General features: G+C 50.1%; 1 protein-coding gene across 3 annotated transcripts in view; it reads right to left on the bottom strand.

The window, feature by feature from the left end:
• The window catches only part of LOC126578320 (RNA-binding protein fusilli), a 56,373-nt gene that overhangs the window by 11,983 nt on the left and 20,447 nt on the right, over positions 1-23,943 (bottom strand). For all 3 annotated transcript variants that reach the window (XM_050240752.1, XM_050240750.1, XM_050240751.1), the window contains exons 3-6: positions 18,226-18,573; positions 7,928-8,213; positions 3,945-4,037; positions 3,825-3,879 (exon numbers count right to left, since the gene is read on the bottom strand). In XM_050240752.1, the coding sequence (XP_050096709.1) occupies positions 3,825-3,879; positions 3,945-4,037; positions 7,928-8,213; positions 18,226-18,573 (782 nt within the window). The remainder of the gene's footprint in view (positions 1-3,824; positions 3,880-3,944; positions 4,038-7,927; positions 8,214-18,225; positions 18,574-23,943) is intronic.

Genomic DNA, 23,943 nt, shown 5'->3' with positions numbered 1-23,943 from the left:
CACAATTACACCCATACACTGGCGATCACAGTAATCTCTTATCAGCCCAGTGGCCAGTGTAGAGTGTATTACATACGCCAGGAAGCGTTTTTAAGCCGCGAAGCACTTTCATGACTCCGCATTCTTCACTTTTTCGTTCAATTGTACCACCAGCCAACAAATATCGTTGCCAAACAGCCTTAAACTCACAGTAATGCTGGCTTGTTCTGCTCTGTTCTGCAACAGGTCACCAACCAACACACTTGTTGCTTACTCTCGGTCCGTTCTTCGTCCGTTCTATCGAAGGCAACCGTGATGACTGCTGGCGTGATCGGGGCTAATCAGTAAAACCGGGTCGTCGAGAGACCCAGCACACGGCACACAGGGGGTACACATGGCTCAGCCAAGCCGCCACGACACTATCACCGCACATCGATCAAGTGGCGTTAGCAGACGTTAGTTGCCCGGGCACACCGCACACCGTCGTACCGACCGTTCGCTCGTTTGGTTGCTGGTTAATGCCACGTCGATAAGGCTCATTACGCGCTGCGGCGATTTTACCCGCGTGTGCCGCGCGCCGCTGGCTGGCTAGCTGGCCTGCCAACTGACCCCACTGACTGCCCGGCAGCAGCAGCACCACCACCAATGGCACCCCCGATGGCTGCGGCGCTTGAGGTGGCCCTCCGGTGCGGTTGGAGTGATGTGATTGTACTACTGACCACCGCATGATTTGTTATGCGTGGTTCACATTCATCTATCTCTTTTACTCTCGTCTCGTCTCTCTCTCTTTATCTCTCTCTTGCACTCTCACATTTTTACTTGGGGCCACTAGAAGCACTTTGCTGCGCACACACTTTACTCGACCTCAAATCCCATCCCATCGAACCATTTGAGGGGTTCTTTCCCTCATCCCCGTTGCACCTGCCGATCTCATGTTTCCCGGGGGAGCTCCCGAGGCATGTGCACCGGTGTGTGGTCATCGAATTACATTACGGGAGCACTTCCGCGGGAGCAGCAAAAAAAAAACAACAACCTGCAAATCAAAAATCCCAAAAAGGCAAAATCGGAGCCACCGGGAAGGTCAGAGGCACCGACACGTTCCCGCGGTGACATTCGATCGCGCACGATCGCGCAGCAGTTCAACGCGCCAAAGTCACGTACGGTGCGCGCGCTGGAACTCGCCCCGATTGACCACTGCGCCGCGTTGGTGAGCAGTATGGGAATGATTCCGTTATTCCGCTGGGCACCAACGCTTTATGCTTTATGCCAATTTGTGATCCAAACAAAGCGGCTTACATTTAAACCGGCCTGGACGGAAGTGAAGGATCGACGACAGATCGGTGAATCGCTGCGGCGCTGGCTGGCTGCTAGGCTACTCGCCGCGAACTCTCAAACTCACTATCGAACACGAACTGAGCGCGGGACCCTATCGGTTCGCTGTGACAAGCACAAGCACCCAACAAACGTTTTTGTTGAGCAAACAACCGACCGAACGAACGACCGACCGAACAAACCGACGAGCGACCGAGCGACCGAAAGAGGTGTACACAAATGAGAGCTTCACGCGATCGACGACACTGCGGTGCTTTGCCAGCACGCACGCAGGCTGATGTTGGTGAGCATGCTCGATGCACATTGCGTACGACCCCCGCTGTTGGATGGAAAACAACTCCACCATTTCGAGGGCGATGCACAGAGAGCTCCACAGTGCAGAGGAGACAGAGAGAGAGCGAGTGAGAGAGGGGCAGTGAAGTGTTCTAGTTTGAATTTCAAGCGTTGCATACTTAACATACATCTTGCAGCGCAGTTCCGATGGCCCTCTGGTGCTGCTGCACTGCAGTGTCACATTAATCCACATTGCGTGCACTTACGATCGAGTTACGAAGCAGACGATCGCATCTTCACTGCGATTAGCGATCGATCGTGAGAGCAACCAGACGGCGAGAGAGCAGTAGCGTGTGGTTACAAAGCGATCGCGCAACTGGGAGCCATTTTAATAACACATGAGAGAGTACGATCGATCGAATGATCTCTTCAACAACACACCTCAAGGAATCAACTGTGGCCGGAGCAGTTCCTCCTAATAATTTCCAGTTTGATTTATGATCATTCACTATCACTGCTCTTTCCATAGCTGCCCCACTGTTAACTGTCATCCATTTCCGAAGATCCGAACATGGCGACCAATTACAGCAGGCCATGATTTGATCACGACAACGGCGGTTTAGCTGAACATCATCATCGCTCACTGTCACTGACAGTGAGGGTGGTTCATGCAAAAAGCGAATGCAATTTCCCGGCGAAACATTCGGAAACAACGCAGCACAATGATATCGTTAGAGCCAGTTTCCGCTGGGGACACAACCGTTCCGTGCGCTGAAAATGATAATCCCGTGCCACAAGCCGGGGGAAGAGGAAAGGCTAGTGGGCGGGCTAACTGATTTCGATTGCCGCAATTTGTTCTACACCATGTCGAAAGCGATTAGCCGACTCTTAGAAACCCATTTCAACCACGCACGCCACAGCGCCAGTGTGCATGGTGCTTGCGCACGCTAATCATTTTTCCTGTTTACGTCGCCGTTTCCGATGTGTACGCGGCCCCGCGTTGCTCGCGAATGGGGAATCCGCGTCAGATCGTAGCACAGATGACATTCATGAACGGGGAACGGTAACGGACCTCCGGGGTGCCCCGTACTTCTCGGTGTGCTAGAGGCAGGTTCTCTGTAATTCGCTAATTTTACATATTTATATCTTAATCAACATGGGCTTTTCACGACGCTGTGTTTTTCACCGATGACGACGACGACGGGAGAAGAACACACTAGCGAGATATTCACACTCGGTGCGTCCACTCTCCTCGTAAACATCCCGTTTCGGTAAAGCGTTCCTCCTTTCTGTTCGCCGCTATGTCGAACGCCGTTTTTGGCGAAAATTCGGTAATGGAACCGGGCGCGGAACAAGATACGAGAATGATGTATGACACTAGTCCACGGGTGCATGTCCAGAAGAAGACAAGGGGTGAAGCGGATGGAAAATTAACATTTAAGGGGGCGATTAACTTTCAGCATATTAACCTTCGCCCCGTTTCACCAACACAGCCAACGCCAACAAACAAGCGCCTTCACTCACGCGAACCACGGGGCGTGCGGATACCGCGGATCGTCGGAAAAGCGCCGGAATAGATTTCCTCGTACATGTAATGTACAACACATCATACCGACTCCACCGGTGGTAGGTTTGTGTAGAGGAAAAAAAAATAACATATATACGCCTGCATCCGCGGATGGCAATCTAAAATGTGATAAGCGTTTTGCCTTCGTTACGCGTGCTGCACGCAAACAGCACCGTGGAATTCGGCGCACCCCTAGGGGGGAGTACACTTAAGGGTAGCCAAATCGCTGGCAAACGGTACGCAACGTTAAGCTAAGCCGTGCGCTCGCCGTGTTGGCGATAATGTGGTCGAAAGAGAGAGATAGAGAGAGAAAGAGAGAGAAAAAAAGGGTTACCTTTTAGAAGATCATAACTCATGTTAATGGAGAAAAGCTTTTCAAAAGTTTTGCCGCCTGTTGAGCATGGTGTAACTGATTACACTTTTTTTATGGCAGCAACAGTTGCCGCACTAGATGCAAGATTGTAGCTTGGAAAACTAAAAGAATCTTCCTCGCTACACGCAGGCACTTCAACTTGGAAACAGGAACCGTGAGTCGTACAATCGATCCGTACAACGTTTCTTATTTACTCGCAAAACAACCGCGTGGTGAGGTGGCGTTGAGAGCCATCTCTTATCGATGAAGGTCAACCGAACCAAAGGGACCGGCAGGAAAGTAGCGCGTAATAGTACTTACCAAATACCAGGCTCTAGGTTGAGATTGATGATTTCGTTTGCTTCAAATTTGTGTCCTGTAAATGGAAGTGAAGAAGAAATTGGACGCCACTCGTGAATTGAGCAAAGCATTAACTCTTACCTAGTGTGATCAAGTTCTGTACGACGGTCACCATGTCGCGGGCTTCCTTCAAGTAGAACTCATTATTGTCCTGGCAAGCCTGCAGTTCCAGATCTGTGGTGGAGAGAGGATAATAGAGAACGGTACAACATTAGTCCATTGACCTTATGGCTCATAGTGCAGCATAAGGGATATTTGCTAACCACACAGCGCCCGCTGCACTGTCATCGGGTATTTATAATCGATTTACGCTAACACGCTGCTCTGGAGCGCAGCCCTTCATCGTGCCCTTCACCATTGACCAGCACTCTCTGTGCTGTGTGCCCCAGATGGTTTGCATTAATGCTCGCGCTCGGTTCGGTGCGATAGTGGCATGAATCATGCCTACAAAGTATGCTCACTCGCTGTCTGTCAGGTGGACTGCGCAAGACGCAAGAACTGCATCAATCCACCAACACCAACGCAACTTCATCCTTCAGCCACCCCCCTCCTCATCATACATGCTCGGAGGAAGCTCCAATTTCGAAAGTCACATTTCACGATTACCCAGTCCAAACCGGTGTGCAACCTTAGCCACGGTACATTTGGATCCGATCGCCATCGATCAACCTGGGGCCTGCCACTGCAGTAAGGCGACGTTTGACAAATTGCAGCGATCGTATCGTTGCACCGATCGTACCAGTGGTGGTGGTGCTCCGATTAAAAAAGGAAGGTATAATTGCCGTTTGGCGTGGTGGTGCGGTCGTGAGGAGGAAAATCGAATAAGGAAAAACCAACAGTCCGCCGGCCAGAGGGGACAAATAAGATGAAAACCACTTTTATACGTTCGTTGGCGTTCCAGCAGCACCTGGCACGGATTAGCAATAGAAGGAATTGGAAGAGAAGAAGGAGGAGAAAATATGCAATTCGCTACTTGATCACCCCACAAATGATGATAGCCATAGCGTAGAAGGAAATCATCTACCGAGATACGCATTTGCTCTGTGTGGTCGTGGCGGGTGCAGGGTTAATTCAATTGTGTCACAATCTCACTAATCGCTGCAGCTAATCATGGATAGAACCGAGGGGGAGGGGCGGGGGCAGCAAGCGTGCACCGCAGGGCTCCGATCTCCCGAGATGGTGCTGTTGATTTGTGATGTGAGCTACTTATGGATCGAATCTCTCGAATCTCGAACCGACGCTACACAATCCAGACCATTTGTGTACCGAGCGCTCTGACGCTCTGTTGGCCCACATGCTGGTCATCGTCTCTCGGATGCAAACAAGCACCTCAATGCACCTCCTCTACTAAAGTGAGGGTTTGCAGCATAATTGCTCGATGGTGACGAGAAGGAGGGAACGAACGATGCTCTTCCATGTCCGGCATGGTAATGACGAGAATAGATCAGTCTGGCTGTAACACTTTGCGGTTTCTTCACGTCTGCTACAGTGTGACCTTGAACGGGAGGCCATTTAGATGGTTAATTCGATAGCAAAAGATTGTTTCAGCAATAGAAAATCATATAAAGTTAATTAATGAATCTCAATTCAAAATCAAATCAACGAGGATAATACGAAAAACATTGTCAGAGACATCAACAGTTTGAGGCGACAGTAGCGACATTCAGCACACTGGTGATCGGTACCGGAACTACAACGGAACGCACACATACGCGCACGATTCTCGCTTCAACGCTAATTGCATGGAATACTAACAGCGAAGTCTTTTGATTCCGTAGGGAAACTATTTGACAACATGCTTTGAAACATATTTTATCGATAGTTAAAGCTTTATGCTATGCTCTTTGCTCTAAAAAACATGCAATTCTCCAAATTAACATGCAAATTAATGCTACAAGGGGTACTATTTCACCATTACTTCACTAGAAACGACCGTCACAGCAAACCAACCATGCTCTGAGCGTCACAGAAAACTCCGCGACCCTTAGTGACGACAAACCGGACAGCGAGGCCGCGCACGCTTTCTGACGACGCCGCCGTCGCCACCGCCACCACCACCACCATCGTTGTTTGCGGTTGTCGCACCGAATATTAATGTGTACACATCACACTGTACGGCCACATTAGTAACCGTCAGCATCATCATAATCTGTGCGGGGCGTTTTGTCCAGCGTCATTGCGAGACATAATTGTTTTGTTTTGCGCGCGCGCTCGCGCGTCTGTTTTTCGTCATTGACGCGCCGTGCGATGCGATGCGATGGATGATGCGGGCGGATTGCCACTAATGTCCTTTTTTGTCACATAATCCTTGCAGACCATTAACACCTTGGGTTGCCGTCAATATGACGATGAGCCATGATAAGGTGCTTTGGCGCTGGCGTTCTGTTCTGTGCCTTAGTAGTTTTTTTTTCTTTGTGCGAATAGATGACCATTTTTGGGAATCTTCTGAGCAGAAGAAGAGAAGATTCGATGATTTTCAATATGTTTTCCAGAACTTTTTTTCCACCAGACCCTTAAAAAAAACGCGAGTTCAGTGCACCAGTTGAAGGACAGTAACGTCGTTTCGGAGCTTGTTTCTTAGCCAAATTAACAGAACGGACATTTTGGAGGGAAGCAGAAAAAAAAGCTATACCAACCCTGACAAAGCCTTAATGGGCAACGGTGCCCCCGCCATCACAGGATACACACTCCTCGCGCGTTAAGGAGTTGGCAGAAAACTTGGTTGGTTTTTCGTCGAACGCAAAAATCCTCACTGTGCCGGCACGTACGCAAATGAGGCCAGTGGCATTCAAAGTTGGCGCAAATGACTTGCGCACCACACCACACGGCAGGTCACTCACTCAATCAGTCCATCAATCAATCCGACATGGTGTTGCGGGCGCAACTCTGAGGTGGCGGCTGTGTCGCTGAGTGGCCGTCTTCGCGGTGGCCACAACCTTACGCACAAGGGCCCGCTAGCGCTAGCGCTACGGGGTGTAAGTGCACTCCTCATCGATTGTTTGTCAGTTTTGACATATGCCAAAGCCATTCTTGGGGTGGACTTTCCATAAATAACACGTCTACGTCCGAAGGAAGCGGTGGCAAAAAGGGCTCGCTTCCCTTTCTCAACGTGGCTGGAAGTCGATTCCCTTCCCTTTTTTTCCTTTCGTCTGCTTCGGCGGATTGGGCAAAGAGTTATAACCGATTTCAATTCGGTTGGTAGACGACGTACTTAGCGATGGTCACACGATGGTCACGATGAAAAATGATGACAAAACGGCTCGAGAGACGCAAGATTGGCAAGATGTAATGGCTATTTTCAAGTTCAAACGATGCAGTAACAAGCGAACTGATGTGTTTGCTTTTTATGCATCTCTTTGAGATTATCAAGGATTCGCACTACTCTCGTTCCGATCGAAACCGGTTCCGGTGATATCGATATGTGTCAACTACATTTAAACCCACGACGCGGCATGTTCTGTTTTTGTTGATTTCTTTTTCGAATGAGCATTAAGCTATGCAACTGTAACTACAGAAATCGCACCACAAGATCTCACGTTGCCTTGTCTTAAGGGCAGAGAAAAGCCCTGTACCCTTGACATTTTCTTAATTTCTTTGATGGTCACTTGTTTGCTCATTTACTAACTTGTACTGAACGGACTCAATCCAAAAGGGAATCGAAATCACATCACCGCAATGCGTTATCGTCGTTCGTATTTAAAAAAAATCCATGACTCAACATCAAAAGGGAACACTCAGTGAGCGCCAGAGCACACCTTTGATTGACACCTAATCATCGCCCCCGGGCCATCGTGAATTGCATGCGCGAATCTTATCAGCGGCGCTAAGCACCCGATAAGCCACCACAGCACCATCGTATTACACCATTCAGCGGCGCACACACTCGCGCTTACTTAATTGCCCAGATTAAACCACATTCCTTACCTCACACTAACACAAAGGTGACAGGAGTGTGGCCACCCGAAAAACCTCCCGTTTATCTGAGCTGAAACTCGCTGAATCATCTTATCAGAGGCCCCCGGGGGGAAAAAATTGTCACCAAGTTGCATCATGTCCAAGCTTACCTTGAATCATCTCGGCGATCGATGCCGGGATCGGTGGCAACGATGGCATCGTCTGTAGCTTCTGGGCCTCGGCCACCGGGACGAGCGCCCGGGACAGATCGCCCGCCTTGAAGCGCACAAACTCCTTGCGCAGGTCGCAAAACCGCCAGTAGTAGTCGGGCAGGTCGATCTCTTTGGCACTGGCTTCGGGATGGAGTACTTGCCGGAGCGGTAGCTGACCGTCGGTGACTAGCCGAAAACTGGCGCTGTGTGGGTCCAGGTTGAGGGACTTGGTGTATTCATCGAACTGGAAAAAAAACATGGAAAAAAAAACATTGGTTTCAGATTAGTTTGTGGTGGAGCATCTGTACAAGCATTCGGTTTTCATCGTCTTGACCGTTCTCTTATCGTTGAACAGCGTTGAAAGCGTTGACAAACATTAACAATAAGCCTCCGATAAGTTCATGGGAAAATGGCTGGATCATCGTTGATAAGATACCGAGCTAGTGCCCGTTTCCACCACCCGGGGGGGTGCTGGATAGATGGATGATAATGGCATCTAGCAAGGGGTACCACCAGCGCTACGTCACCATCACTTCAATCCAACGATTTCAACCTTTGACCGCAAAGTATGGCATAATAAAATGGCATACAGCCACATCCGAGGGTCGTTTTGTTTACATCGCGATCCACGCGCTTCGGTATCGGGAATCGGCAACTACCAACCACTTGAACCTTGAGCCCGCCCTCCTCGCAACGAGTCTCCTGGCAGCGTCAGGAGGAATTAAATTGCAACTCAGCCAACCGAACACCACCTGCCGTAGCAAACCTGCTGTGTGGCTTCACAACTTGCAACTTTGAAGCGCGCACAGAATGGTCACAGACCACAGCCATTCTTATCGCCTTCGGTGGTGGTAAGAAGTGCAAGAGTTATCGCACGAGGTTGAATTTCAAATGAGAAAGGAGCCACGCGGTGGTGTTAGGGCGGGCAAAAGCCCTTGCAGGTGGTATCGAATAGGAGATTTGGCAAAATTTATTGCACCACGATACCTGGCACCGTGCTGCGGTTAGAGGGAGCGCCCCGTCGTTGCCTCCATAAAACGCTTTGGAATTCTAAGACGAACACACTCGCTCACTAAGAAAATGGAATCGATTTGAGAGTGAAGCAAACCGATTCGACATAACGTCACGGTTGTGGGGTACTTATCGATTATCGATTACAAAACAAAAAAAACACGCGACGCAATGGGAATAAGAAGTAGGGAACCACCACAGACTGCAAGGTCACCATTACAAGCGTGTAGCGAAGCTTGCGAGTCAATTATTAGCTTTATTTTGGGCATTTAGACTGCATCATTTAGTATTTCTTTTAGTACAAAGACGCAGAACGCCCTGTTTAAGCCACACGTTTTGCATTTGCTACTTGCTATCCAGTCCACTCGACCGCCAATCGATCAATCGCGAACGGAAGTGACTCCCGGTTGTCATCGTCGTCGTCGACGACTAATTTGCATTTCGGCGCCACCGATGACCAAGCAACTTTTGTGTCCGGTGCGCTCGCCATCCAAAGTCAAAGGGCACTCGCCGTTCAAACTCTTGAATTTCTTATTTACGTCATACCGGGGACCGGATTGAACTGGAGAGTGCAGTTCAGCTTAAACAGCGAAGCGAACACACCACCACGACAACATCCTTCACGATGAGATTGTCGGCGAAAAGATAACCAGATCTCAGTATTTGGTTGCAAAATAAAGAGGGAGGAGGCGAAAAACAACAGTGAGGGAGGAAACTGCAGTGTGACGAACATACGCCATGAGTTGAATTAAGTCATTTTGAATTTCGTTAACGACGTTAACGCAGAGACAGAGCGGAGAACACAAAACGAACAAAATGTACGCACATTTTCTCGTTACATCAGCGCTGTTGACGGCACCAGAAACCAAGTGCTTTTTTTTAATAATGACACTCAAATGTTACACGTGCCACGTGCCGAGAAGAAGGACATTTTCTGGTTTTATTCGTCGAAAGAAAAAAACTGTTCCAAATTTGAAGAAAAACGAGCTTCCTAGTGACTCCGCGGTGGGAACTTCCGTCGTACCGAAAGGCTATTACGCGTTTCTTTCTTGTGAGACTGACTGAACGGCCCCGTCGTCACCTTCCTTAATGGGGTGCCTGTGACAGCGATCATCATCAAAGATAAAAGAAAAAAAATATATTTCTCCCCAAAAGTAATCACCATCAAAATAAGCTTCCCATTTGTTTTACTGGATGGTCTGGTTGACTCTCTTGCTTTCGACAGCAACAGATCTTCCTCAATTGGATCCAGAAGTGGATCACTCGCTACTAGAACGGAGCGAGGCCGTTCGCTAGCCCTCAAATTACCATGCATTGTCCCTCATCTCTCCATCATACGAAGCCTAAGGTCTACAGTACGGACACAAACGTACGGACGTTCGTCGTGATTTATACCTCATCGCGCGTCTGACAACGACTTTGATGAAAGTTTACGATTTCCAGTCCAAAAATTCGTACGAGTGTGAGACAGAGAAAGAGAGTGGAGAGGATCGTGAAGCAGTTTCGAAACTTCGTGCAACCTGTCTCCAAGCCAAAATAAAAAGGAAACTGCGCTGCCTGGAGAAAAGTGGCAGGAAAAACAATCCATCAAGACTCGGTGGCCGGACGGACGGACGGACGGACACGTGGACTCTTCTCATCGTTGCACTGTATGTAACGCGCCGTCAGTTTTTTTGTTTTCTGTTTGCTGCCCGACACTTACACTTCCCGTACCACAATCCCGTGCTTTTTTTTCTGTGCTCTGTAGTTCATTGTTTTCTTATTGCACGCGCACTGGAGGTTGACACCAAACCGGACAAGAGCGCTCGAAGCTACTAAGCAAATGTCATTAATACGTTGCTGCTACTGCTGTACTGCCTAGGTCGAGAAGAAGAGGCCGATGCCGTTCGCTAATCGCGAATGCGCAATAGCTTCACAATTAATACTTTTTTTTATTGTTGTTGTTGTCATCGGCGTTCGTTGATGAAGGCTTTGTTGACTTGGGCCCCCGGCTGGGCATGTTGCGATCACATAAAGTACAAACATACCTTCCGTGTGCCCTGAAGGAGAAGCGTGGCGGTTGTCCCTGTAACACCATCAGGCCGCAGGCATGGCAACACATCTTGTGCTTGTTGTACATGACACTTCTGCGGACTCGGACTCAGTGTATGTTATCAAGTCCACGCCAAGTGTGAACGATCAACTTCTGTGTAAAGTGATTCCCAGGTGTGCAGGCAATTACCGCACACGATCGCGGCGAGTTGGCTCGAGTAAACTCTCACTGCTTGATGGCAATTAGATTTCATAAAAAGTAGCAAAAGACCCATACCGTCCCCTCGCCAGATTGCGGGGCGTGACAAAATTTACACATTTTATTGATCAATATTTGTACACGGCGCGACGACAATGCCATTTTCGATTGCTGCCAAATGCCCTTTTCCTGACCATACGCCTTTGGCAAGCCAGCACCGAGATATCGCCCACGGTGTCAACGGTTTTATGTTTTCTCGCGATTCCTTCGCCTGCTATCACGACTTTCGGACGGACTTTCTCCCTTTTGTGGTGCGTTGAAGCCGCAGCGAAGGAACAATGATTGCGTTTGTCAAGGAACGGGATGTTTTATGTGCCATGGATTTCCCCACAAACAGTTGTTGGCGTAGCCATATACCAGGATGGAACGTCTGAGGATGACAAATGTTGTCTATTCCCTACGGCTGGCCGCTTGTGCCTATTTTGCCAATCTGAAAACCCTTTTTTGGATCAGTAATCGGCCGAACTCGGTCACCGCAAGCATCAGTAGTAGCATGGAACAGTAAGTTGGCCAAGGTAACATCGCCAGAGAGTTGAGTCGTCATCGTCGTCGTCGACGTTTCTGCTGAATGGCTAATGCGACCTCCAACGAAGGATAAGACGTGCGCGCGCGCGCGCGCTCCTACCGATCTCGAGATGTGGGAGCAGCAAAGCATCTTCATTCTGCGCGCCACGAGAAATCCCCTAAAAACAACTCACCAGCCACCAGCGTTGGCGAAAGTCACAAATTAGCACCGCAGTTGGTGTGACACCGGAGGAGGAGTAGCTACTCGGCGAGAAGTTTCTTCTCTCGCGATTAATATTTATGCACGTAACGTGTGTTTTATTCAGATCCGACCAGTCACGCCGGACTGATACTGGACTGCTGGGTGATGCTCCCGAAAATGGAACTATACGATAACGTTCGCTAGCTCGCGGGGAGAGTTTGGAGAAAACCGGTTCATTATCGCGCTCGGTTCGCATGCATGCATAATTGTGCGCAAAAGAACGACTAATTCGGATCCCCTCTCTCTATAGTGACCTGCTGATTCGATTCATTATCTGGCGAGTTAGTTAGTTACTTTTTTAAAATATCCAACTATATCGAAACACACCACAGCACACGCCAGCAGCAGTCATGCATCTAATGAGTGGCTCTCCTTCGCGACCTGGGAGAGTCCTTGCGTAACATTCGTCTAACGACCGGAACACGTACACAAACGGATCTCCTGCTGAGGGCTTGGCTGAGGGAGATTATCGTGTCCTAGTGCTGCTTGCGTTGTGTGCTGGAATGAAGCGGAGCGCGTGTGCTAATGAAGCTCGGTAGCAATAGGCACCTGACAGCACCAGCAGATCATTTCTCCCTCTAGAGAGAGAGAGATCCCCGCACCCATCGGCGAGATCGACACCCGTGTGTGCCAATTAATTAAACTAAGCTCTTCCTGTCATTAGCCTACGCTCCGCGATTCAGCGCAAACCCCTATCATTACAAATGGCGGCATAACATCATGGTGGTGGCAGCATGCCAAGGAGCGTGTTCCGCGCACGCGTTCAGAAGGGAGCTACATAAAAAAACCCCCCCCCAAGAACAGAGGGCCCACAGGTGGGCACCAGGAGTATCCGATTGCCACTCGACAATCAAAGCCAATGCCAGAGGATCCGAAGGAGTTGTGTTCTCGCCTGCCCGGCCACCTCGGTTCACTACATTCTAGCGACCGCGAAGTGTTCAACGTGGAAGAGAGATTATCGGAAATTACTATTCTCCTCTCTTATGGCGCCTCTACGATGGCGTCTCGTGGAAGTAATCTGCTGCTCCGAGCGCGAGCATTGCAGCCAGGTGCATTGTAATTACATTCTGCATCGCGCGTCATTCGTCAGTGGCAGTGCCAACGGATTGCACACGGAGAGCCAGTCCCCTACTGGGCCCCAGACGCTGGGCAGGCCATTGTGTTTAATGCGAAACCGGAATCTTCCACGATGTACGCTGCGCCGCCTCAAGGCCTAATTTCCTAATTGTGTGCCTATCTTTATCCTCTTCGCTACCGTGTGTCTCATTTGCAGCGTCTTTCTCTCTCTTTCGCATACATTTCTGATTCCTTTTTCGCCCTGCCCTGTTTAGTGCAACGAAGGAAGAAGGGTACTTTCTCTTACGTAAATTTAATTTTGAATTACCGTTTTTTCTTTTGGGTAAAAAAAATTAAGAAAAGACAAAAATGAATCCCGAAAAAACGAGCCACAAAACAACCAAGCAGCAGCAATGAAACGCGCCAAAGGGTGAAACCCATCATCTGCGTCACCGCGGTGACTCTCGTAAACGGGCCACTTATAACAAGAGGCAAAGCCCCTGTGCCATGTGTTAACAAGTACAGCGGCGGAGCACTAAAATGCATATTATACCACGCCGAAAAAGACGCCGAACACGCGAGCTAAAAAAAAACGGCAAAACTGTGAACGCATCTAGCGCAAATGTGTGACGAAGCTCTTTTCGCTTTCTTTAAACAATTTGAAGGGGGGGTGGAGTGTGGACGGGCCTTGTTTTTTGCTGCTCACAAGCTCTTTCGCTAGCCACACGCGATCGTTTCACCGCGTGCATTAGCAGCTTTAATGGCGGCACGATTAAAACACGGCCAACGGTAGGGAATGGAATTTCCCTCTCCTGCCTTATGATGCTGCCGCAATCTAATTTTGGAAGCTGTTTTAGCCGGGGGAACATTTCATCTAACAGGTGCTGCTGCTGCTGCTGCTGGTGCGGTATTTCCGGCTACAAGTTAATAAGCAGGTGGTCCCCCCTCGCTGGCGAGTCTAAACTGCAACAACTCGCCGAAAAAAAAGGCCACGAAATTGTCAGCACAATTACTTTACCCTAATGACCACTTATCCGGCTGCCATGAGCCTTCGCGAGGGCAGCGCGAAAGAAAATGGAGCAAAAACGCTTAAAGTCTCAAAAACAGGCATTTTCATCTCACTGCGCCAGCGAACAAGCAGTTGATGTGTGGTGTAGCTACTACCAGCCGCACTTACTCTCTCTCTCGCTCCGTTTATCTATGTTTCATGAAATAGATCATGTTCTTTGGCCACTGCTAACACGCGACGTTAATGAAACGACTTTAAACCAAATGAACATGGATTTAATCAAATGAAACTCTAAACTGTTGCTGGTGCAGGTTGTCCTAAAACACATTATGCGCGCCTGATGATGACAGCAGCAGACCCGCTGCATAACAAGTGATTTGACGCAAATTAATAAAAATAATGCACTGGTCACCGTTAAAGTTACCCAAGAAAAACATCAATTTCTCGCAGCACAGCACACGCCGTGCGTATTAAGCCATTCCTCGGCTTGACTTCCTTGAAAAACAGGGACGGAAGGAGTGGCCCCGCTGATGACATTGTTCCAAACGATATCATTAATCTTTTTGCCACGCCAATGTCGAACGCAAAATAAGACGAAAATAAGCCGCACCTGACCGGCTGGCCGTGATTCTCCACCGTTCCGTTCCGTTCCCGTGCCCCGTGTCTTCAAGGAGACACAGGACAAACAGGAAACAAAACAAAAAACAACGCATCCCGAACGAATGGTAAGGCTTTCGCTTCCTTTCACTTTCCCATCCAGGACTGGACCGGACAGGACAGCACTCATGCCCGGGAGGGATTCCCAGCACAATCACCAAGGCACCACGAAGGGCACCGGGAAGTGAAGCGATGCAGTGGAGCGGTAAAGCATCCGAAATTCCATCAACCAAGGGCTGAAGGCCGGATCTACGGGGCGCGGTTGTCTGCACAAGCCAAAGCGGGGCGAAAAGAGGGCATCGCGATCTCGGGCTCGCAGTGCATGTGAGTGCCAAAGGTCCGCGCGCGCCCCTGGGGTGAAGGTAAATATGATCGAGAAAACAATACACGAAGAGTGCAAATTATGTTTCATTAACACAAGCTGACAAATCTGCTCCCCCTGGGGCCCACCACACGAGTGAGTAGGTCACAGATTGACTGCCGTCGAGGTGACATTCGTCGACAAGCTCTCGCCGAAGAAGAATGCGCCCCCTCCTCCCGTGGGAGAGGAGTTGGTGCGCGCCTGATTACTAGAATTATAAACCCCGTTGCTAGAGTCTACCTAGGCCATTTCGCCGATGATCGATATCACATAAGCTTCCGAGCGAGCGAGCGAGCGAGCGAGCCCGTACGCTCTCGAGGACTCCTTAGTCCCGGGTGAAAGGTGTTGGCCGCCGTCGATCCAAAAGGGCAGCTGTGTGGAGCTTCACTTCAGCTTTATCCCTCGCCTCCATGAAGGGTATGACCCACTAACGGAGGAGGAGGTGCTCTGCTGCAGCAATCTCCAATGATCTTTGATCTTCACCCAAAGGTTCTGTGGAGAGGCGAACCGAGGGCTTTGCATAACTTTAAGGCGCGCTTGCGCGTATATCTCAGCTTGTAGCGAATGGCGTGAGGTCAATTTATTGCGCGTGTTAGGTGCTGCAGCAATCTATCAGCAGCAGCAACAGCAGCAGCAGCAGACTCTTCGTGCGGCAGGCAGGTCAAAAGGCTGGCATCTTAATGAGCATTAATTAACACGCTGCCTGAGCAGCAGCTCTGAGAGCTCGAGAGTCTGAAGAGCCGCGCCTCCAAACACTCCGTCCCCGATCATAAATTAAAACCCCCCCGGACGACGATCGAGGTGTGAGTTCGTTGAGGTGGATTGTCTCGTCGCAAAAACTAGCGAACCGCATCCATCCCTCGGTGCGATAAAGTTTGAGTCACCGGAACTAAAAGTGCTCCATGGAGTGAGCCATCTCTCGGTGATCGATGAAATTTGGCGCAACATCGCCGTGGTGGTCCTCAAGTCCGCTACGCTACGAAAGCGGACAAACCATAAAACGAGGCAAAAGGCAATTGAAAACCGAAAGTTAACGTCGTAGAGGAAAATGGCATTTTAATCTGTGGAAGAGCATCTCCATCTTATTGCTCCCTTCCCAGTGGTGGAAGTCTGTCTCAATCAGTATCCGATGCCAATTCGCATGGAACGCATACTTATCGGTGGCCGGGGAATCTCAAGAATGATTACAACTGCGCCTGCTCAACTGCTCAATCATCTTTGCTCCGCTAAACTCTTCTTTCTATGTGTCCTCTACCTCTTTACGCCATTAATAATTACATTCCACCACCAGTGACATGGGATGGAAGGATCAATGAAGCGTATATCAAACGACAACCAACGGCGAAACAACCTGTCTCATCCTCATCACGCCAACCGAGCGGAAAAACGAACAGCAGGCAGCAGGTTCCACATTTTCGCTCTCCCGCGTCTTGTAACCTGGTCGAAGAGCTGGTGCATTAGCATCGCACACGGAATGTCATACCATTCGAGATACAAGCACACGCGAGACACACGGCACACACTGGTCCGGTGCGATTGAAGGTAACAACAAGTTTTCAAAACTAGATTAATTGAGACCTAGTTGCGCGGCTCGGTGCAGCGCAGCGCAGGGCACTGTCCAGTTGTGGCCCTCTCCTGACCATCTCTCCTGGCCACGACCCGGTTCTCCCTGAGTCCTCTGCGGCGGCTCGATCTCGATCTCGATGGCTGGAAGTGATTAAATTGCAATTGCAACCTGCATTGCAGTATTGGCGGCGATCCTGGCCCGCTAGCCGGAGCGCAGAAGCGTTCGAATAGAGTCAGCGTGCGCGCGTCGCGGTGTGACATAAACCAGCCCGGACAGGTGGGGTTCGTGAATCGTATCAACTCGATCGATCAATCGGCAGCAAGGTATCGGGGCAACGGGGCACCACCATCGAGTTGAACATGATGTCAATTCATAGTTGATGTCACATATCCGCCCGAAACGATAGGCGGCCTTCGGCGGCGGTCTTGAAGACGCTGAACTGGAAATGGGCACCACTCCATCATCATTATGTGCCTTATACACGACGCTTGTTTGCAACAAGCTAGCCGGGATTAGCGCGTTCCTGGGCCCGCGAGATCCCAACTAGCATGCGTCCTAAACAGACTCAGCACCTTGTTGCTAGCATCTTGTTTCCAGATTTCAGCCATCTGTGTTCCATTTAGGGCAGAATCAATATATCATTCGAAGTATTCCCGGTTCTACCCACCACCAGTGTGGTGGTGACAGGATAGAGGGATAAATCGCGGACGGATCGGAACGTCCCCGAGATGTACCCGGATGGCCCGCAGGCCAAACCGCTTTTCGCACCCGTAGCGATATCGTATATTCCCGTGAAAATATGCAAAACACCCGGCCTGGCTTCCTGCAGATCTGGTAGAACCACAAGCCCGAAACCTGTCCCCCCCCCCCCCCCCTCTCGCCACTGGGGTAACGGGACCACCACAGCCATGCAAAGGATGCGGTCGCAAATCGGTTCTCTAATCAGGCTGATACTAGACTGCACGGGCCAGAAGGGGCCACTCCTGAACAGTTGAATTGCTGCTGTACGCAATGCCACACAACCAGTCTGCACGTGAAAGTTATGCAGCCTTCTAGAGTGCTCAGCGAAATCCAAGTCCAAAGTGCAGCTACCGCCACTCTCTGTGGTCATCTGACTGGCTGGCTGGCTGGCGGTGGCCCCCGGGCTGCTGACCAGCATCACCTTCGCGAGCGAGCCGCCATCACGCGCACGGGAGCCATCTGTCCGTGGATAATTGAACAGCGCTAATCACGGTTTGCAACTTTTTCGCCAATCAATCGCCCCATTTAGTCCCGATTTGCTACAGTTCACCACCACCGGTGATGATGCGATCCGCTGCATGTCCGACTGCAAGAGGGAGTGCGAGTGGAATACAAATCAGGCGTGTCGAAGCAAGCGGTGGATCGAGCGAGGTGACGGTGCACATACAAGGTGACTCCTAAAAGGAGTTCGAAGCCCGCAGTCAAGGAGATGACGGCGACGACGACGACGGTGGTGGTAAAGATTCTGCCCGGTGGCAGCTAGTAGACCGCCCCCGGCCGGGAGTCTGGATCACCTACCTGTTGGATGACTTCCTCCAAGGGACGCCCGTTGGTCTGTACCAGCGATTCGATGGCAGGGATCTCCTGCGATATTGCACACTCCGGCACGGCACCGGACACACCGGACGAGGCGGACGGGGAGGAGGCAGCGAGGGCTACGGTTGTGATGGTGGCAGCTCCCCCCGATGTGGCCGAAGGCTCACCACCGGCCCCGGTGCTACTACAGCTATCGATGGCCTGCGGTGGTCCTGCGGTGATGCTACTGGCTGTGCCGCTGTTGGTCGCCGCCGCCGCCGTCGTGGTGATCGGTTCCGTGCGGAACGTCGGGTTGTTCGGCCGGACTAGATACTGCTTCGCGCCAATTATCTGCAAGGGAAAAGTGGAGGAGAAGAGGAATGGCGCGTTAGTAAGGGAGATAAGAGCGTGTGTTGCGTCGTGGTACGTGCGAGAGTTCGTTTGCCCCTCTTGTTAAGTGGATGCTAATCACCGGACTTATCGGTCTTAGCCGGAACTGGTGCGGTGTGTGCGCCGAGCACTGGCGACCTGTTACTGTCATCTGGGTGACAAGCAGATTCCAGGTGGCCGCTTTTCGCCGGTGGGATTGATTTCTAGTGTAACCAATTTGCGCCACTTATTGAGATCAACACGAGGCCAGCGAGAGTCAGTGCGAACGATTAATCCGCCTCATTGACGTTTATTTTATTCATCATACGCAGAGTAGGTCATATCTGCATTTCCACCACATGAAGACATTCAGCAGATTGCGAAGTAGAACGAAAAACAAGTAAAAACCCAAAACGAAACCCATGAACGTGTATGGAAAACGATCAGTCTGTCGGCCGACAAGACAAACGTCAAAATGTGATGGAAAAATGAACGATTATGGCGTGTCTCTAGGCAATAGAAAATATGTAAACGATGATCAGCAACATAACAACAACAATTCCATCGATAAGCGCCTGGTAGAATGAGATAGCACTAAACAATGTATCTTCTCCAATCGGCACCCACCACAGTGTTGTCAATTCGTAAGATAAGATACCCACGATCGCGCGGCCCATTATCGAAGCACATACCCGAGGGTGGTTCTGCCCCTATACTTCGCGCCATTCCAAGTTCGCCAAGCATTCGGTGTTCGGCGATCTCTGCGTACATCAATTTTGTTCGCATTTCGCAAGATGCAAACGAGATGTGCTGCAGATCGTCCGATCAGATCCGATGCTGATTTGGAGTGGGAATGCAGTGATTGAGTCCAGTTGCACACAACAATCTCACATCTCGCGTAACACCGATTGCCCAGTACGAGGTATTGGAGCTATTGCAACGAAAACAAACAAGCGGGGGAACATGGGAGATTGGAATTCTCATGGCATTGAATTGTAACAAGCGTTCGGTGCGCAACTTCCAGCGCCGGGGGTCGCGGTCGCGTTCAATTAATGAAGATGCGCTTTTGCAATTAGCAACGGAACTAAATCTCATCTCAAGCGGCTCCACTTTGCTAGTTCTGAAAGGGATTATGCGAGAGTGGTTAATTCGTATTGTAATTCCCGTCCAAATGATCCACCGGAGCGAAACGGAAGCAACTAATGTCTTCATCAACTTCACCTCAAAAACTTAAACAAATCATCGCAAGCGTCAAGCGAGATTCGAGAATTCACCGTAGCAGATAGCAGCCAACCTGCACAATGCTAATCTTTATTGCGCATCGAGCGAAAATGAGGGAAAACACAAAACATTTATTATGGACCATTGTTTTGGACGTCGAGAAGTCGAATGGGCTGGCGAAAGCGAGCGCACCAGCGAGCGAAACGAGGACGAGAAGCCAATTTCCACCCAAGAACCTTCTTTTTGCCGCGTTTTCCACTTAGCACACCGTCTTTCGTGGCTGTTTGTGTCTCTGGAGAGCTGCTGTGCAGCATAAACCACACCGAGCGGGACACGCAATGGCCAGGCACGTGATGGGGCGCCACCAAAACAGAATAGAATAGCCAAGCGCGGGATCGATTCAAGCGACGAGCTAAGAGGGCCCCTTCTTTGCACGAAGCGATTAAGCGCTCGAACCTCGCGAAGCGGAGGTCGCCAGTTCCTCAATAGGCCACCGCACTTATCTTGTGCCAGCCCAACCGGTGAGTGAGTGAGTGTGGCCAGCCAACTCATCGAGCATTAGCTCAGCTAGCAATTACACGATAGCTAAACAAACGCGCGATCCACGAATTGAACAGGGAGAGAGAGAGCAACGCGATGGTCCTGACCTCCTGGACGATGAGGTTTTAGAGAGAGAGAGGTGTGTTTGATTGGCATTAACATCTGCAACAGCCAGGGCTAAGGGTCCGCTACTCGGCCCCTTCATCGTGCCACTAGCACAACTGACAGCGAGAAGCCACCGGTTCCTCCTTGACATCGGTGGCCAACTTCAACTAATCACCGCGACCTGCTCCTGCTGCGCGGCGCAACAATGTGTTCCTTCTAGTATGTAGTAGCTCCACACTGCCGCCGCTTGTCTGTTTGGCAATGTTGTGATTGATGTTTTCATCAAGCCGTTCACAAGGTGCGCAACCCTCGTTTCCTCAAACTCGCCTCTACTGGCACACACCTTAGCAGCAGCACAAAAGCGGAAGTGTGCCACACACCTCACCGATCGGTTAGTAACTCTACAATGTAATCCCCCGAAAACCTCGAAGAGGATCTCCCTTCTGTGGAGCAATCCAACAGCACCGTTTCAGTGCGTTGCCCATCTTAAATGCACGCAACTGCCACAGATATTGTTAAAAAGACATTAACCAAACCAGAGCAGCGGTGCTGGTGCTGTGCTTGTGCACGGTCTAATTAATGTTCGCGTAAGGGCTCACGTTGCACAAGAAGAGACACCTTCTTCTCATTGATTATAGAGTTCGCTTTGGCTTTGCATCGTAGCCGCCATCAGCATCATCATCATCATTATTATTATTATCGTCACAAGGCAGGCTAAGCGAAGGCGAGAACTAAGCCACGGCGAGCGCATCACTAAACGCACGGTGCGCGTTCGGTGCTGGATCCGTGATTCCGCGCGCAACATAACATCTGCGGTGCCATCTGTGCACTTCCTGAACCCATACAGAGGCCACCCGAACACCCGAATACTCTCCCCTCAGCGACAGATGCCCTCGAACAGGGTACGCGAGGCGGACGAAACTAAATTAACCTTCCCAGCATCTTACTGGCCGCGATGTGTGTATCCAATCGATCACACCGTCAACACCGTCATAACGCGCTTCGTCTTCTGCTCACGCTTCTCGATCGACGGCGCGCCGTAATTACCATCTTTACCAAGGAACGTATTCCGGTAACTCCCTGGATGGTAATTACACCCCGGGGGGTGGGCGCGATGCTGCTATTGTTACTCGACCCAAGCCAATTGATTGCGATTGGTTTTTGCTCTCCCTCATTCGCTCACTCGCTCACTTTGAAAATCATTCATGATCAAGCGCCATTCAACCAACGGCCCAAGCCAATATCGAAGTGGCAGCGAAGGGAGTAAGGTCAGGTCGTCTTGTACTACAGCGAGTGCAGCTGCACTGGCCCAGAGGTCTGATTAGCCGGTAGCAGTGCTGCGCGACGTGACCGCAAAACGTGTCTTCCGGTAAAAACGCACACACGAGGAGACTCTTTTCTACTAATTTCGCACCTCAGCGCCGGCCCCTCAGCTAACTATTGGTTTCGTGTCAAAACAACAACAACAAAAAATGGCAATCGCCACAACCAACCACACCGTCGTCGCTCGGATGATTTCCTATTAAAAATGATGAATCTTGTAAATGGCGCCCGGTCAGCCACCACGCACCGGCCAGCCGATAAGCTGAACTGCAATCTAAGCTCCACCGCGGTTTGTTTTTGCAAACCCGCATGGTCCCTCCCATTGCATTTACCACGCGTGCGCGTGTGTTTGGAAGGAGAAAAAATAGATTCCGATTTCGCGGTAATATAGAGTTATTATTAGGAGGCAAACCCCCCCCCCCCCCCCCCCCCCAGCGGAATTGCGGATGACGATGACAGCAAAATCGATGAGCTACTGCTGCTGGTGAGGTTTTGCGGTGCCACGGGAAGTGGCCAGTATAATCTTTTTCTTGTAATTGGCACTAGGATTGGTTCCGTTTTTTGTCGTTATCGTTGCTGCTGCTGCTGGTGGTGCTGGTTGGCGACGATATTGTTTGTGGATCGATTGGATCGAGGAGCAGCTTTTACGATCGCAATACCGACTAGTTGCTTGGCTATTACGCGACCTATTTTTATGTGGATCGTATCGGTGACCCGGAGCACGTACGATGCTTTATGAAGATTGGATATGAATGGAAATAATCGGAAGACAGCAAGAAGCCTAATTACCTTGGATACAAGCTACTTAGATATTTATCAGACGCAATAACCGGCGCCTTTTTTATCAATTAAGCAACGCAGTTTTAGAATCATTATCGATAACAACGCGCTTAAGAGGACTTGAACTGATGACCTAAATAGTTACAGCTTTATCCTAGCGTTAATTCTTTACATGGATAAGTTTTAGACTAAAGTAGGATCTGTTCTTTTTTGTCAGTGGAAATAGATCTCGGAGCGCATGGATATGAGCAATTTATCAAACAGAAAAAGTTGTGAATCGTCGTTCTCCAACAAATACGAATCACCTTCACCTATCAATCTGCCGCCAACGTTTAAACCATTAATAATAGATGAACTGCAGATCAACAGCGGCGCTACAAATTGTACAATCAATTGGTACCACATGATTGATACTATCCTGCTGCCCGCAATAACGCTCAACACCTTCCCCAACACACGTCAACACCTAGAACAGGGACGTAAATTCTACGCAACCAGTTCCATCCGGTAGCCAATTAGGGGAGTCACAACCTCTCCACACCATCCAACGATATGGCAATCACGAGAAGGCGTTTGGAAAATTAAAGGCTCCAACACCTGACCACTGACCATCGGACCTGGCAATGGAATGGAATGGAATGCTGTAGCGCAGTTCGCAGAATCGCATACGGGACAACAACGACGACGACGACGACGACGACTGCCACCGGATGCGATTCTCGAGTATTTTCTCAAACAAAGTGCGCAGCAAAAACATACAAGCAGGCGAAACATGGCCATTTGCTTAACCGAACAACCTTCTTCGCATGCTGCTGCTACTTGACGCAAAAAAAAACCCAACACCGAAACGAAAGACTTCAACGAGCGGACAAGCGACGACGACAACGGCGACGACTGGTGTTTAGAAGTGGTAAGCAATAGCTTGGGCCTCTTGACACCGTCGTCGACGATGACTCCAGTCCATCCAGTCAACCCGAAAGAACGATGCTGGAGTGCCAGCCAGCCAATACACCTTTGCCCGCATAATAATAGAAAAAGAGCCAACCATCATCAGTGAGCCAGCGCAAGCACAATCCCGATGTTTGCCTAATGAACCCCTCCACCCCACCAGCAAAAAACGTTTAGAAAGATTCTCGGGGCCAGCTTCCCAGCACGAAACGTGGGGGGAGGAAAAAAAACAATGAAACCTTCTCGCTTGCGACTGACCAGCCAGCCAGCCAGCCAGCAAGCCAGCAGCGAACTCACGCAAACTCCAACCTCCCAGCAGCGCAGAAGCGCCTCCTATTCGATGCTAATGATGAAGAGAAGCAGCACTAGCGGGAGGAGTGGTGGGTTGCAACTGCGAGCGTGTCGTGCACGATCGAAAACGCATCGAAGACAATC

Source organism: Anopheles aquasalis, chromosome 3 (genome assembly GCF_943734665.1).
Source record: "Anopheles aquasalis chromosome 3, idAnoAquaMG_Q_19, whole genome shotgun sequence".
Classification (NCBI taxonomy): domain Eukaryota; kingdom Metazoa; phylum Arthropoda; class Insecta; order Diptera; family Culicidae; genus Anopheles; species Anopheles aquasalis.
Note: the sequence above shows the minus strand (reverse complement) of the source record. Positions and strands in the feature narration are given on the sequence as shown.